The sequence below is a fragment of the Gorilla gorilla genome, chromosome 4, assembly GCF_029281585.2.
Source record: "Gorilla gorilla gorilla isolate KB3781 chromosome 4, NHGRI_mGorGor1-v2.1_pri, whole genome shotgun sequence".
NCBI classification, from domain to species: Eukaryota; Metazoa; Chordata; class Mammalia; order Primates; family Hominidae; genus Gorilla; species Gorilla gorilla.
The window spans coordinates 153,966,748-153,980,889 of NC_073228.2; the positions used below are offsets into that span (position 1 = coordinate 153,966,748).

Consider the following 14,142-nt stretch of genomic DNA (forward strand, 5'->3'; position numbering starts at 1 on the left):
CTGGGGCCTGATCATGACTCACCTGGACCTGGAATCTGGGCTCTAGCAGCTGCCTGTCACAGAGCACGCCGGCCTCAATCCGGGCCTGTGGGCGGAGTGGAGGGGAGGGTGTCCCAGCTGATAGCCAAAGCCAAAGCACATGGTGGAGGCAGTGAGACGCCTCAGCACCAGAGCCTTGGAGCAGCCCTGCAGCCCCACACCCTCCTGCCCGACTCAAGGCCAGGCTCTGTGGAGCCAGAAAAGCCTGCTCGCTTCCCACCTTGGGAAACCAAGCCCAAGGTCTAGGCCCCCCAGCTTCCAGCGAGGGGTGGGAGAGCGAAAATCCCCACTTTACAGATGAATGAAATGAGACTTAGAGCTGAAGGGACCTGTCTGGGGGTCTGCGTCTGGGTGAGCCTCATGTGCCCCACTCCACACTCCCCACGGGCAGGAACCCAAACCCGAGAGAGACCACAGAGTCTGTGAGTGAGAAGCACCAGGTTTAATATTAAAATCTTTCCCTTAAAAAAAAGTACACAGATAGAAAAACTTAACAGCATACAAAATAGCATTTCTGCTGTATAAATGTGAGTTAACGTGAGTCCTAAAAATATTTGTAAACCTAGGTGATTATATCTTTGGTACCGTATTGAGAACCCACTCTCCCTCCTTGGACCAACTCTGGGGATCCCAGGGAAGTAAGGTGCCAACCTGCAATGCAGGGCTGGTGCCCAGAGGGGTTGAGCTTCCTGCACCCCCTTCCCAACCCTCCCCGTGCGGGGGCGTCTTGGCTACAACCCTGACTCCCCTGGCACCTCCAATGCCCACTGGGCTGGGGACAATGAGATGTCACTGCTAGGTGTGGGCAGTGACAAAACCATACCCCCATGGAGCGCTGCCTCAGGGATGGGGCAGCTGGTGGGTGAGGGGCAAACCTCCAAAGCGCCCACCGCCCACGTCTCACATCCTTCTTGGGGTACCCATCTGAAGCTTCTTGTCTTTTACAAGACATAACTGTCCTCACTGTCCATTCTGTCTCCGACGCAGACCTCGGCACAGGTGCTGGAGTGGTGGGCTGCAGGAGGTGATCTCATTTGCCCTCTTTGTCCCTTTTGCCAGGATACCCCCGGAGGTCATCGTGGGTAGTGAAAGAGGTCCCGTGGTCTTCCCATGTCCCTGGGGCAGCTGCTGGGGGCTTTCCAGGACACCGGCTGTCACTCTAAGTCAAGGCCTGTGCAGCTGTGTTCTTGAGACTTGCTGGGGGCCTGGGGAAGGGGCATGGTTCCTGAGTCCCCAGAGTGTGATGTGTCATCTGGAATCTCCCAGGAGCCCAGCTGACCCCCAGGATGGAAGTTTAGGGTATATGCCCTTGCTTCATCTGGACAAACGTGCAACCACCTGGAATACTCTAGAATGTTAGTGCTGGCAAGGCACACAGAGTTAATAAGTCCGACTTATTCATTTTTTGAAGGGGAAAACTGAGGCCCAGAGAGGGTGAGGGATTCCTCCAAAGCCTCATAGCAGGTCCAATGCAGAGCCAGGGCCATATACTGGCACACACACGTGGCCACTCCACACTGGCACATTTACATTCTCATCACAGATGCGGGGCCCGTCTGGCCTTCTAGACTCTGGTGGATGGATGAAGACTGAGGGTGATAAAGAAAAAGCCCCAGGACTGATGGGCCTGAAGGACAGGGACACGGGCACTTGCTATGGCCACGTGTGCTCCAAGTGCCCTGGGCAAGGGCTGCAGGCTGGGGGTGTCCTGTACTTGGCTCAGCCTCCAGCATTAATTAGGCTGCCTAATGGCCCCAGACCAGCTCGGGCCAGGGAACGCAGGGACTGGCATCATAGGGAGGAGACTGGCTTTCTTCTGGATGAGGCAACACTGCTCAAGGCTAGGTCCTAGCTCAGCCAGCAGCCAGGGATGCTAGGGTCTCTTCCCTAGCTCCTGGGTGGATAAAAGTGCGAGGAGAGAGCTATGATTCCTTGAGGTGTAGCTGGCTGAACAGAAAAAAGTTAATTTACCACCTCAGTAACTCCAAGAATCTTCCCAGGGAGGGATTCGGTCTCCCCACCTGTCAGCCAGGGAGAGAATCCTAGATTCTGGGTCACCAAGCCCAACTTTCCCATCTTACATATGAGAAAACTGAGTTCCCTGGGGGGAACCCTGGCTCAGAGTCAGTTGGCCTCCCTGGAGGCAGAGGGCTGGTCACGGCCCCTGCAGTTTTCTTGCCTCCTAAGCCAGCCCCAGGGTTTGGGGCACAACACGTCAGGAGCAGAAAGCTTCCAGAAGGGGACAGCTGATAAGGGCAGCCTGGCTGACAGGAAGCCCGGCCAGGCCAGGCCAGGAGATGCTGGGTGCTGGCAGAGGGGGAGCTTCAGGCAGGGCAGGGTAGGGGCCAGCCCCCTACAGGAAGCTATCCTCTGCTTCCGCCCGAGGCGCAGGGCACCCCGAATCCGGCAACTGTTCCAGCTCCGGCCCCGGCTCCACCTGGAGCTCAAGCTGGGGCTCTGGCTCTGGTTCGTCCTGGGGCTCCAGGGGGCTGTCACAGGAGATGGTTGAGGAGGTGTTGACTTCATTCAGGGTGGAGCTAGAGGAAAGAGGCAGTGAGTGAGGGGCTAGGAAGGAGCCCAGGAGGATTCCAGCAGCAGTCATGAAGAGCCTTCGGTGTGTCCACCCCTGCACTGTAGGCTTCACACACTCCGGCTCATTTAACTCTTGTGAAAACTATGCAAGGCCTGCACTGTGAGGAAAGTGTGGCTCAGAGAGGTTATATCACTGCCCCACTTCACACAGCAGGGAAGTGCAGGAGCTGGAACTTCGGAGCAGGATCAGCTGGCTCCAAAGCTCATTTCTCACCCACCAGCATCTCCCTCCTCTGCACTCCTAAAGGTGTATGCTATCTCATTTAATCCTTGCAATGACCGCCTAATAGAAGTACTTTTACTGTTTGTATTTTACAGAAGAAGACACTGGCCGGGCGTGGTGGCTCACATCTGTAATCCCAGCACTTTGGGAGGCCGAGGCAGGCGGATCACCTGAGGTCAGGAGGTCGAGACCAGCCTCAACATGGAGAAACCCCATCTCTACTAAAAATACAAAATTAGCCAGGCGTGGTGCTGCATGCCTGTAATTCCAGCTACTCGGGAGGCTGAGGCAGGAGAATTGCTTGAACCTGGGAGGCGGAGGTTGCAGTGAGCCGAGATCATGCCATTGCACTCCAGCCTGGGCAACAAGAGCGAAACTCCGTCTCAAAAATAAATAAATAAATAAATAAAAATAATAAAAAAAAAAAAAAAGAAGAGGACACCAATGTTTAGACAGTGAAGCAGCTTGTCTGAGGGCACAAAACAGGGTGAGCATTCACACCTCAAGCTGTGTGAGCGCTGCACTTCACTCCTCTGCGCCATCCACTGGGACTCTTGGATGGTTGGCCTCTTCAACAGTTAGAGCAATGAGGGCCTTCGGAGCCTTCTAAGGCCGGTGTGCACTCCTGGCACATATGGAGAAACTGAGGCTCGCAGAGGAGAAGCCTTCCCAGGTCTCAGCGGCTAGTGGCAGAGTTGGGACAGTACCCCAGCCTGGGGCTCCCGCCACTTCACCTTGGGCTGGATCTCGCTTTGGAGGTGGGCGTGGCCTCATGGGGAGCCCTTCTCTCCAGTTAAGGGGAGATCCTGTGTGGACATCAAGTCCACGCAACAGCAGGGTCCTCCTATAAAGCCCCCTCTGAGCTGTAACTTCACCACTTCCCAAGGCAAAAGAAAACCACGAATCTCCTTCCCAGTCTGAATTCCGTCCTGAATTCCTTTAGACACCTCTGACTCCTACAACCAAGCAGGCTCCCTCTGGCCCCAGGGCATGGTGCTGAAGAACAGAACATAGGCCTCAGGCTGGCCATGAGTAACAGCTGGGGTGCTGGGGATGCTAAGTAGGTTTGCTTCTTCTTCTTGGGGCTAGGACAGGACCTAGAGATAAGAGAGTATAGATAACCTCTGGGGGCTCCTTTAAAGGAAATAGCTACCTTGCAAGTAAGTCCCAGCCCATACTTTTGTTTTTACTAGCCTGCCCTTTCCACCTCAGGGCATCAAAGTTCAAATGAGTTCCATTCTCTCTTCTATTCATTGATAGGGATAAGTACTTACCCTACGTAACTTACCTCTGAGGCAAACCTGACAGTGCGCGCACACACACACACACACACACTGTGCACAATTTCCTTGGCCCCAGGCCAGGGTGGCTACCTGGCTAGGCTGGGGGAACCCTCCAGTGGGCCCTCGTCAGCAACCTCGGGTTTGGGGTCAGGCAGGGGGATGATATAGTCGTTGTCACCCTCATTGGGCTGCACGGCAGTATAGAGGACGGAGCTGGTGTCCAGGGGAGATCGGAGGCCATGGAACCCAGGCAAGCGGGCCTGGGACCGAAGGATGGCTGGGTGGTCACTCCTCAGAAACTCCTCATCCACCTGCTGGTACTTCTGCTCCCGGGGCAGGGAGAACCAAAGAAACAGGGATGGTCAGGCCAGAAATGCCTTCAGGGATCTTCTAACCGAGCCCATCCCCCTTTGTATAAATAAGACCCCCGCTGCTCAGAGGGGAAAGGGATTTGCCCAAGCCACACGGTTGAGCTGCCCTCCTACCTCACATAGAATCTTACAAGGCATGGTGAGCTCAGGACCACCCAGGGAGGGGCAGTTACCAGACCAGCACCCAGGACTCTAACTCTTCCCCCACTTCAGAGCAGACAGGCACAGGCTCTCATGCTGCCTCAGCGTCCTTCTTCAGGGCCTCAGTTTCCTTTGCTGTGAAGTGGTGATGACCTTACTTCATCTCCCAGGTCCCTGGGACCATCCCCGGGGGGCAGTGGGGGTGAGAAATGGACCCAAAGAAGGAGCTGCCTCTGTGTCGAAGGCCATGTGTATTTCCTCCTCACTTGGACCCCTGTTGTTGGACGGGGCAGGGTTTCAGGGCCCTACTGGCTCTTTGGGCCTTGGACAGTCCTGTGACAGGATCCAAGTGGTCAGGCGGTTCATGGTCATATAACCTGGGGTTATTCACACTTCTGAAGGAGCCCCACGGTTCGGTATGGATGTAAAGGCCTGAGGGAGGCAGCAGGACAGACAGTGCTCTAGGACCCCTCCCTGCAACTAACCGATCAGCTTCCATGTAGGATTCCACTTCATAAAGCTCTCTGCTGCTAAAATAAACTCATAGCGCCAGCCCATCCCCTCCTAGAACCAGCAGGGAAACTGAGGCCCAGAGAGGACAAAGGGTGGTCCCCTAAATGCCAGCCCATCACACAGAGCCTTGTACTCGGTGTCTGACTTCTGCACCAGGAGCTCTCCGTGCTCCACCCCTACCCTGCCTCAACATACCTTTTTGTAACCTTCGCCCAACAGTCTCTCGAGAAGCAGCACCAGCTGGGAGAAGGGGGGCCGAATCTCAAACTTCTCTTCCCAGCACTTCTGCATGATCTCATAGCTGGGGATAGGGAGAAGGGTCAGGGCCTCTGGCCCAGGGTTCAGGGGACAAGGCAGGGCTGGGGGAGCAGGAGGCTGCTGCCTCTCAGAACAAGGTGAGCCATGGAAAGGAGCTGGAGGGAAGTGGTGGCTGGGTGTATCCAGAGGTCCTGTCTCTGGATATTCCCTTGGGAGGCCCTCTGAGAGCCCCCATTCCACATGGTTCCACAGGTTGACTACGCCTGGGTGAGCACAGTACCCAACCTTCGCCAACAGTTTTCAGCCCTGCAGCTTCCACGGTTGGTTCTTGATGGCATGTGACCCCACCTGAGCCCTTGAAGGTCAGCTCTGGGACTTTTGCTGGCACTATGGAGCAAGCAGTAAGACATGAGACTGGCACTGCTGGTAGCCATTTGGGCAATGCTGGCCTGAAAATGAGGCCACACAGAGCAAAGCAGAGCTCAGGGCTAGAACAAGAGGTTCCTGATGCCATCCTTTGAATGGCTGGATCCAGTTACACCAAGGCTTTCTAGATCTCTGAGCTAACAAATCTCTCATCTTTGGTTTAAGCCAGTAGAGTTGGATATCTATTGTTTGCAGCACAAAATCCTCCCAAATGCATGAGACTCCACTCACATCTCGTCGGAGGCATGGGCAGGCTGGGCCATGCGGTAACCCCGTTTGATGGCATTGTAGAACTGCTCGTTCATGGGCAGCTCTGGGTAAGGGGTGCCACCTGTTGGGGAGCAGAGACAAGAGATACACAGGCTCAGGGGTGGAAAAGTGGCAGGGCACCCTCTTCTACAGGACAAGGAGAGCCATGCTGGCCCTGGTATGGGTAAGGGGGCAGTGCCCCTGGCATTTGGAACTGTGGGCTCCTTCATGGACTCTGAACAGAGACCACAACCCTCCCCAGGATAGACAGCCAGAATGTGAGAGCCAAGCAGGCTTTCTGATGTCACTGTTCAAACCTGTCAATACTCAGACAGGGAGATAAAGAGACCCAGAGAGGGCAAAGAATTTGCTAACATCACACAGCAGGGAGAAGGTAGCAGAGCTGGGACCTGAACCAGGATCCCTGTATCAGGGCTCGTCCCATAGCCCCACCAGGCCAGAGGCATGAGTGGTCGAGGTAGACACCAGGCCAGGATGCTGAGGGCTGGAGGAGGAAGCAAGCATACCCAAGGTGAAGATCTCCCAGAGCAGGATCCCGAAGGACCACACGTCACTCAGGGTGGTGTAGAGGCTGTTGAAGATGCTCTCCGGAGCCATCCACTTCAAAGGCAAAAAGGTCTGTAGGGAGGTCAGGACAGGTGCTGAGTGCAAGGAAGGACCTCAGCCCCACTCTGCACCTGGGACGGGAGAAGGGTACCTGGCAGCTCCCACCCACAACCACTTCTCCCTCCCATTCCCTGTGAGGGCCCTGGTCTCTGCGCAGCACAGTTCCCATGTCCATCCCAGGGCTGGCCAGAGGACCAGAGGCTGTTTCTTTTCTCACTAGCTGGGGACAAGGCAGCCCCTGTCCCTGGGGAAAAGCCCCAGGGTCTGAGTAGTGAAGTGTGGGAGCCAGGGACTTGTCAAGGCACCCCCCAAGCTCTTATCCTGGCTGCCTTTGATCTCTGGGCCTAGCGTCCCTCCATCTGGGGTTTGCTGAAAAGTGGGGAGATGAGAGACAGGCAGGATGATCACGTTTTAACCAGACCAATCCCTGCTACTGCATGTGACCTGCTCATCTTTCTTGCCCTGTCACCTGGGCTTCTTCCTCCGCCCACCACCACTGGAACAACACATTCAGCCTGTTCCCCCTTCCCCCACCCTGGACCCATTATAGCCAGCCCTCCCCGCCGCTATACTTGCTCCATGCACTCCTGGGCGGCTCCCCTTCCTGTCCCTGCACACATAGCTGGGCAGGCACAGCCCATCACCGCTGTCAGGGCAGGCCACAAGGAGCCCCACACAGATTTGCTATGAGTTGCAGCCACACTGGTCAGGAGGGAATCTGTTCCTGCGGTCACAGGCACTGTGACTGCCCTGCAGGGGCCAGGGAAGGTACTCACGCTGCCTTTGGAGATGTAATTCGAGTCCCGCATGATGTCTCGAGCCAGGCCAAAGTCACAGATCTTGACCAGCTTGCCTTCACAGATGAGCACGTTCCTAGCTGCCAGGTCTCTGTGGACGCACTGGGTTTGGGGAGAGGGGAGCTGAGGCCTTGGGGACAATTGTGGGGAAAGACCCTTCATGTCAAGGACTTTGGGAAAATACAACACTGCCCACGTGCGAGAGGCCATCCTGGTGTGCTCTTGGAGGATGCTGGCTGGCTGGGTGACCCACCTCCCCACAGCCCCCACTCTGCCCCACCAAAACCACACGTACGTTCTTGGAGGCCAGAAACTCCATGCCATTGGCCACCTGGTAGCTGAAGCCCACGAGGTCCATGTAGCTTAGCAATGGAGACTCGTTGATCAAAGTTGCCCGACAGGTCCTCTCCGGGGCTAGAGGAAAAGCAGAGGGTCACCTGCTATCTTATATCCCCTTCTGGCCCACAGGACCCCTGCCCTTTGGCTCCTGGGAGACTGAATGTCCAAGACAGGTGGCTACTGATTGTCTAGGTCTCCCCTAAAAGGAGAATGATTTCTTAATATCAAACTCAAAGTTCTCCTGCTTTATCAGTGCCCTCATTGGCCTTTTGGCATTAGCCCTTGGGCCACTTTTGCCCAGCCTGGCCTGCCTGCCTCTCAGGGACACTAGACCAGCCTGGGGCTGAAGCTGAGTAGATCACTTTCCCTATCACGACAAAAGGCCAGGTCCTCCCACATCCCTGCTCTCTCCCTCCCTGAGGGTTCTATGCATGTTTCCGGATCCATAACAGGGCTTCCGTTTAGGGGTCCACTACAGATCAGTTTTGGCCAGGTGGCTAGCCTCAATTTCTACATCTATGAAATGGGCACGAGGCTCCCTTCTTCTCAGGGTTTTTTGGCAAGGCTGGGCACGTGAAGAGCATCAGCCTGTTTGGGTGTGGGGTACTATGTCACTATGTCCACCCACCAGAGGGAACGTAGTTATCGTAAGGGGCCATGTAGTTGGAGGACTCGATGTCTGCATATTTGACGTCTCCTTTCATGTCCAGCATGGGCACATAGTCCACCGACTCATCCTTGCTCATGTCCATGTAGCCACCGTCGCTCTCCCCGGTCAAGGACACATGGCTGGGGGTAAAGGAGCATCACAGGAGAGCCTGCAGGCTTTGCCTTCCCCTCCCCTCCTGCCCCTTGCCACTCATGAATTTCTTCTCTCACTCACACACTCACTCATCTTCCTTCAGTCTATCCCAGTAGGAAATCCTGTGGATCAAGCCTTTTCAACCAACCTGCTGGGCCAAGCTGGGCACTGAGGCTACCAAAATGACAGTTAGAACCCAGAGAGCTCACACCCAGAGGCGATTACAGCACCCCAGGGCAAAGGTCACAAGATGGGTGTGTTCAGAGGCCCCTTCCTGTGGCCTCCCCAGCGCCACCTGGCCATGGGAGTGCCTGACTGCAACCCAGCATAGGCAGCCAGGATTCACCCCGATATCTATGCCTGTAGCATCAGCTCCCCAAAGAGCTGTGGGGCTCTACACACATCTGTCTCTATAGGCAGGAAAAAGATGGGAAGGAAATTGATCAAAACATTGGAGAGGGCAGGAGTGGGTTTTAAGGTCTTTTATGCTTTTCTGAAGCTACTCTTGTCTTTGTTTTTGTAATCAGCAAAAGAACTAAGAAACGTTCTTTTTGGAAAAGACAAAGACCGGAGTTGAGCTCCCTGAGAGGCAGTGTGGAGGCTGATGTGTAGAGGCTGCAGAGAGGAACACAGCCTGGAGCACCACTGTGCAAATTGGGAGGCTTGGCTGTCATCTCACCACAGCCTCTGCCCCTTCCTCCATCACTGCCTGCCCTGGACTGAAGGGCAAACACCCACGACACAGGGATGACATATCACATCTGTAGAGAGCTTAGCAGCACAGGGCCTGGCATTACTGTTATTCCCTCATCTGGGGTGGACCATTTTGTGGAACAGCCCTAGCTCCAGGAGTGATTCTGTCCCCTGCCCTGTCACAGCCTCAGCTTCTCCTCCTGGACAAAAGGAGGGGAAGGAGTGGTGCTCCTCAGGTATCCCAAAGATTCAGTCCCTGGCCTCCCTCCTGGTACCTGGGCAGGGGGAGCCCAACGGGCAGTGCATTGCTGTAGAGCTCTGCGCTGGGCGGGCGGCGCTTGTCGGAGTGGTGCTGCAGGAAGGTGTGTTTGTTGCGGTGCAGGTAGTCCACCAGGTCTCCGTAGCGGCAGTACTCAGTGATGATATAGATGGGTCCTGCGGAGGGACAGGCTCAGGGACAGTCCCTACGGAGGCCTCAGGCATCCCCTCAAGGCCACGAGGCTAATCAGGGGCTGGATGTGGGAGAGACACTTTGGCATGACGGCTAGGAGGCTTTAGTGCCTTGCAAATCTGGATTCTTTTCCTGCCTCTGTGGTGGAGAGCAAGGTACTTAGTCTCCCTGAGCCTTACCTTCCCCAGCTGTTAAGTGGGGCTAATTAAACCCACCACAAAGCACTGTCATGAGGATTAATGAGATGATGTCTTTATTGGCTGGGCACGTGGTGAGCCCACAGTGTTGGCTCTTACTGATATGTTTTCAAACTAAAGCTTACTTTGGAGCCCAGTATAGAAAGCAGATAAAGGCCACTGTTTACAACGATCACTTTAGTAGTTAAATTCAACTACAATGCATTTACTTAAAGTCAATCAGTGAGAACTTGAAGATATCTACGCAAACGAAAATGTTGAAATGAGTGATCATTGCAAATGTGAATAAGTCTATGTACCCAACATACTTCTGTATTTTATTTTGGTTGCATAATGCTGAGGAAAATCCCAAATCTCACAATAAGCAGCTGCAAATGGTGATAACATTTTTTTTCAGCCTAACTGGCAATCAGAGCTTCAAATAGACCCAGTTGGCCACAGAGACTTTCTTCTATGATCAAATGAAGGTAGCTCCCAAGTAGCAAGCTGGTGGTCTCCAATGGTGGGCATATAACTCATCTTAATGTCATGTGAGCTGTTATTTATTGGTTTTCAAAATGTATTGGGAAAATAAAAAAGTGTCAGCCAACACCATGGTCTGGAAGCTGCTGGGACTGGTGACCTGACTAATCCTTCAGCCTTGAAGGTGTTGTGATTCTGTGAGTTTCTAAACCCCACCGCCTCTGGGACCGTGCAGTGAGGGCACTGGAGCGGGTGGGCATGGACCCTCCAGCAGGAGTGCTGTTGTGTGAGGCCTGAGAAGGGGGTAGGCGGGGCCTGGCCTTGGTGGTGGGCGCTTTCCCTGAGTCCTCTGGGGCAGTGGGTTCGGTACCTCCTTTGGTGCAGGCCCCCAACAGGTTGACCACGTTCAGGTGGGGCCCAAGGTGACTCATGATCTTCAGCTCCGACATAAGGGCTTGCTTCTCACTGCTGCGGGCTGTGGCTGAGGAAAATGGGGGCCCCAGGCCAGGCCCTGTCATGGAGGCTCCACGGAGGCCCCACCACAGGAGCCTATTCTGACTCTTCTGCCCCGCCCTGTGCTGCAAGACCCAGGCAGCCTGGCGGGGGTGAGCACCCACACTCTGAGGAGGGGAAGAGGCCAGGGTAGGGGGAAGCAGGCCGAGGAGGCCAGGGTGAGGAACGCTCTTTCCCAAACCAGACCCAGACTCGGGAGCAGTGCCTGCTGCAGTGTGATGGCCCCTCTAGTGCCTGCAAATCAGCATCAGGCCACCCTGGGAGAGGCTAAGTGTGTGGGGAGGGGCAGGGAGAGGTGAGGGCCCAGATGTGGAGGGCTCCAAGGACTACTCACATTTAAGCATCTTGACGGCCACTTTCATCGTGGCCTGAGAATGGCTCAGGCCATGAGCCGTGGCCTCCACCACCTGCCCAAAGGCCCCAGAGCCGAGGGTGCGTCCTGGTGCAGAGATGATCCATTAGCTCCTGGCCTACCAGGAAGCTGCACCGCTCCCCCAGCTGCCCCCCTCCCCCTGGCCGCTATCACCCTTCCTGCCCAGTGAGGGGAAAGAGCCACTCTCTTAGGTCAACCTAGACATTACTTAAACCACCTTGGACTCAGGGTATTCCCTAAACACACTCCTGCAACCACAATGCCTCCCTGTCTTTCCTGGTATCTCATCTAAGTCCTGCCTGCTTTCTGCCCCATCTTTAATCTCTGGAAAGTTTCTTCCCTCCCAAGGGAGCACGCTTCTCTGTACCTCCTCAGCTTCCCCAGCCAGACCAGGCCTGCTACTCAGCCTGTCCTCAATCCTTCCACTTTTGCCACATAGGGATCCCGTCTCACAGGGTCACAGGATCATAGAACCTCAATGCTAGGCAGTTCCTGGGGGATGGTCTTGCTCTCATTGTACATAGTAGGAGATGGAGGGCCAGAGAAGGCAGGACACCAGCCCTAGGTCTCATAGCTAGTCATGGCAAGGCTGGGACCAGACCTCAGAGAGTCTTCCCACCCAACTTGAGTCCCCACACTGCCACATGAGGCCTCTCAGGACTGACCCAGCACAAGCTGGTCCCGCGGCAGCTCCCACGTGGAGTCATAGGGCAGCTGCATGGGGTCCACGTAGATGTACTCATGGCCGTCAGAGCTCACAGACTCAATCACCTTCCATCGGATCTCGTAACGTGGCTTCTGGAGGACCAACCCCAGGAATTAGTTATCAGAGGGAGTCTCAGGCCCTGAGGCCCATTAGGTTCGTCCGTCTAGGACACATGGGGCAGGAGACCCTGAGGCCCAGAGAGGGGCAGGGGCATATTTGAAGTCACACAGCAAGTGCTCAACTGAGCCAAGGTCTTCATGGGCTCGGAGGGAACAGGGACCAAGGGGCCCCAGAGGAGGCTTCAGGACTTGGCAGACTGAGGAGCAACTGGCAGCTGAGGGCCTGGCTCATGAGAACCTCCTCTCTAGCTTCTCTCCCAGCCTTCGCTGCTCCTCAGATGGAAGTAGTAGAGCAGGTGACCCCAGAAAGTGACACCAGGTAGGGTACTCGGCTGGATGTGGATGGCTCTCCCCATGCTGGGCAAGTCAGAAAGATGTAAGCTTAGAATGTTGACATCTTAGGGTGTTGGAACGACAGGACTGGAATTTTAGAATGATGGGATCATGAGGTGCTGCAATCCTGATTCAGGAAGCTTAAAATGTTGGAATCACAGAATGGTAAAATCTCAAAGCAGAACACTGAAATTACAGACTAATAGGATCAGAATGCATTTCAGTAGAATCACAGGTTCTCCGTGGGTGAGAGCTAGAAGAATCCTGGAGCCCATGCAGTCCACCTCAAAGGTCCCATGCTCCATGGCTAGGGTGAGAGGAATGGTGTCTCAGCAGGACCCGGGGACTTAATGACACAGTAGGGGAAGGGAATCCTGGATAGCTCGGGCCAGGCTCAGGTTGGCCCAGACTGCTGGGGGTGGAGGAAGCTGAGACAGCCAGCGTCACAAGTCCCCACCTGAGTTCCATGCTGAGCCCTGCATGTGGCCAGATCACGCAGCATTCAAGGAGGGCAGAGGGGTGGAATTTATGCAAAATAATGATGCGCCAGTCTTCACCCACTGGGCCAGGGAGGGGCTTACCTTCTGCCAAAGCATGATGAGGATGATAAGGGAGATGACGGTGAGCACCACCAGGGCCAGGATGGCTGAGATCACCACCACCTTAAAGGGCAAGGCTGGAGGCAGAGATGAGAGCAGGCCATGAGCAAACTGGGCAGCTGCCCTCCCCTCACCCCATCTTTGGCATCATAGATCCCTCCGTACACATCCTGTCCAGAATAGAAGCGCCCACCTCCCCACCAGCCTGCAGTGTCAGACCCTCAGCCTCTCGCTCTAGGCCACACGTTCAGACTGTCCTGTAAATACTCCATCCCCTCAGTAACTACCCCCACTCAGATCACTGCTGTCCTCCACGTCCCTTCAGCCCTGCCAGTCAGTCTGGCCTTGCTGCCAGAGCTCTGGACGGGGTGCAAATCCTGTTCTGAGTTCCTGTCCATTGCCTGGACCTCCCATTAGCCCTGGAGCCCCTGAGGGCTGGGTTGTGGCTTACCTCTCCTCTGAGTCCACACCCTTGCTGGGGCTGCCACAGCTCGGTCAGACTCCAAGCTCCATGCCTGACCGAGTGGCCGGTGGACTGAGTGAGTGGCCACTGAGGGAGCAATGGCTGAGACCCCCAGCCTGATGAATCCAGACCTCAGCACGGAGGCCACTTCTCCCCACTTCACCCAAAGGGCCCAGTTGGGGTTGGAGTGGTGACGGTAGTTAACAAAGTGGGGCTCACACTGGCCCTTACAAGCCTCGAGTCTCCTCCACCCTCAAGGCCTCAGCCTCTTCGCTGTACAGCTTCCCACTCTCCTCATCCAGCCCCGCCAGACCTGCCTCTCCCCTGCCCTGCCCCGCTGGCCACCCCTGAGGTCCTATGGAACTCATTCCCTCCTCTTCTGTCCCCAATCTATGCTTCTTTGCTCCCCAGGAAGTCCTGTCCCACCTCCTCCTCCCCATCCATTGCTATAACCTCAGTCCCTAAAACCACACCTGGCACATGGTAGGTACCTAGTACTATTTGTTGAATTACTAAGTGAATGCCATTGTTATGCTTAAAATCTTTGGATGCAGGCTGGGCGCAGTGGCTCAT

General features: G+C 55.2%; 1 protein-coding gene across 19 annotated transcripts in view; it reads right to left on the reverse strand.

The window, feature by feature from the left end:
* Positions 1 to 466: 466 nt before the first annotated feature.
* The window catches only part of PDGFRB (platelet derived growth factor receptor beta), a 42,219-nt gene continuing 28,543 nt past the window's right edge, over positions 467 to 14,142 (reverse strand). For all 19 annotated transcript variants that reach the window (XM_004042801.5, XM_055386199.2, XM_031011273.3 and 16 more), the window contains 13 exons: positions 13,089 to 13,183; positions 12,015 to 12,147; positions 11,311 to 11,415; positions 10,834 to 10,944; positions 9,629 to 9,788; positions 8,487 to 8,647; positions 7,815 to 7,933; positions 7,499 to 7,621; positions 6,623 to 6,734; positions 6,078 to 6,177; positions 5,358 to 5,463; positions 4,228 to 4,460; positions 467 to 2,576 (listed from right to left, as the gene is read on the reverse strand). In XM_004042801.5, coding sequence (XP_004042849.3) covers positions 2,393 to 2,576; positions 4,228 to 4,460; positions 5,358 to 5,463; positions 6,078 to 6,177; positions 6,623 to 6,734; positions 7,499 to 7,621; positions 7,815 to 7,933; positions 8,487 to 8,647; positions 9,629 to 9,788; positions 10,834 to 10,944; positions 11,311 to 11,415; positions 12,015 to 12,147; positions 13,089 to 13,183 — 1,742 coding nt within the window. In that variant the 3' untranslated portion in view covers positions 467 to 2,392. The remainder of the gene's footprint in view (positions 2,577 to 4,227; positions 4,461 to 5,357; positions 5,464 to 6,077; positions 6,178 to 6,622; positions 6,735 to 7,498; positions 7,622 to 7,814; positions 7,934 to 8,486; positions 8,648 to 9,628; positions 9,789 to 10,833; positions 10,945 to 11,310; positions 11,416 to 12,014; positions 12,148 to 13,088; positions 13,184 to 14,142) is intronic.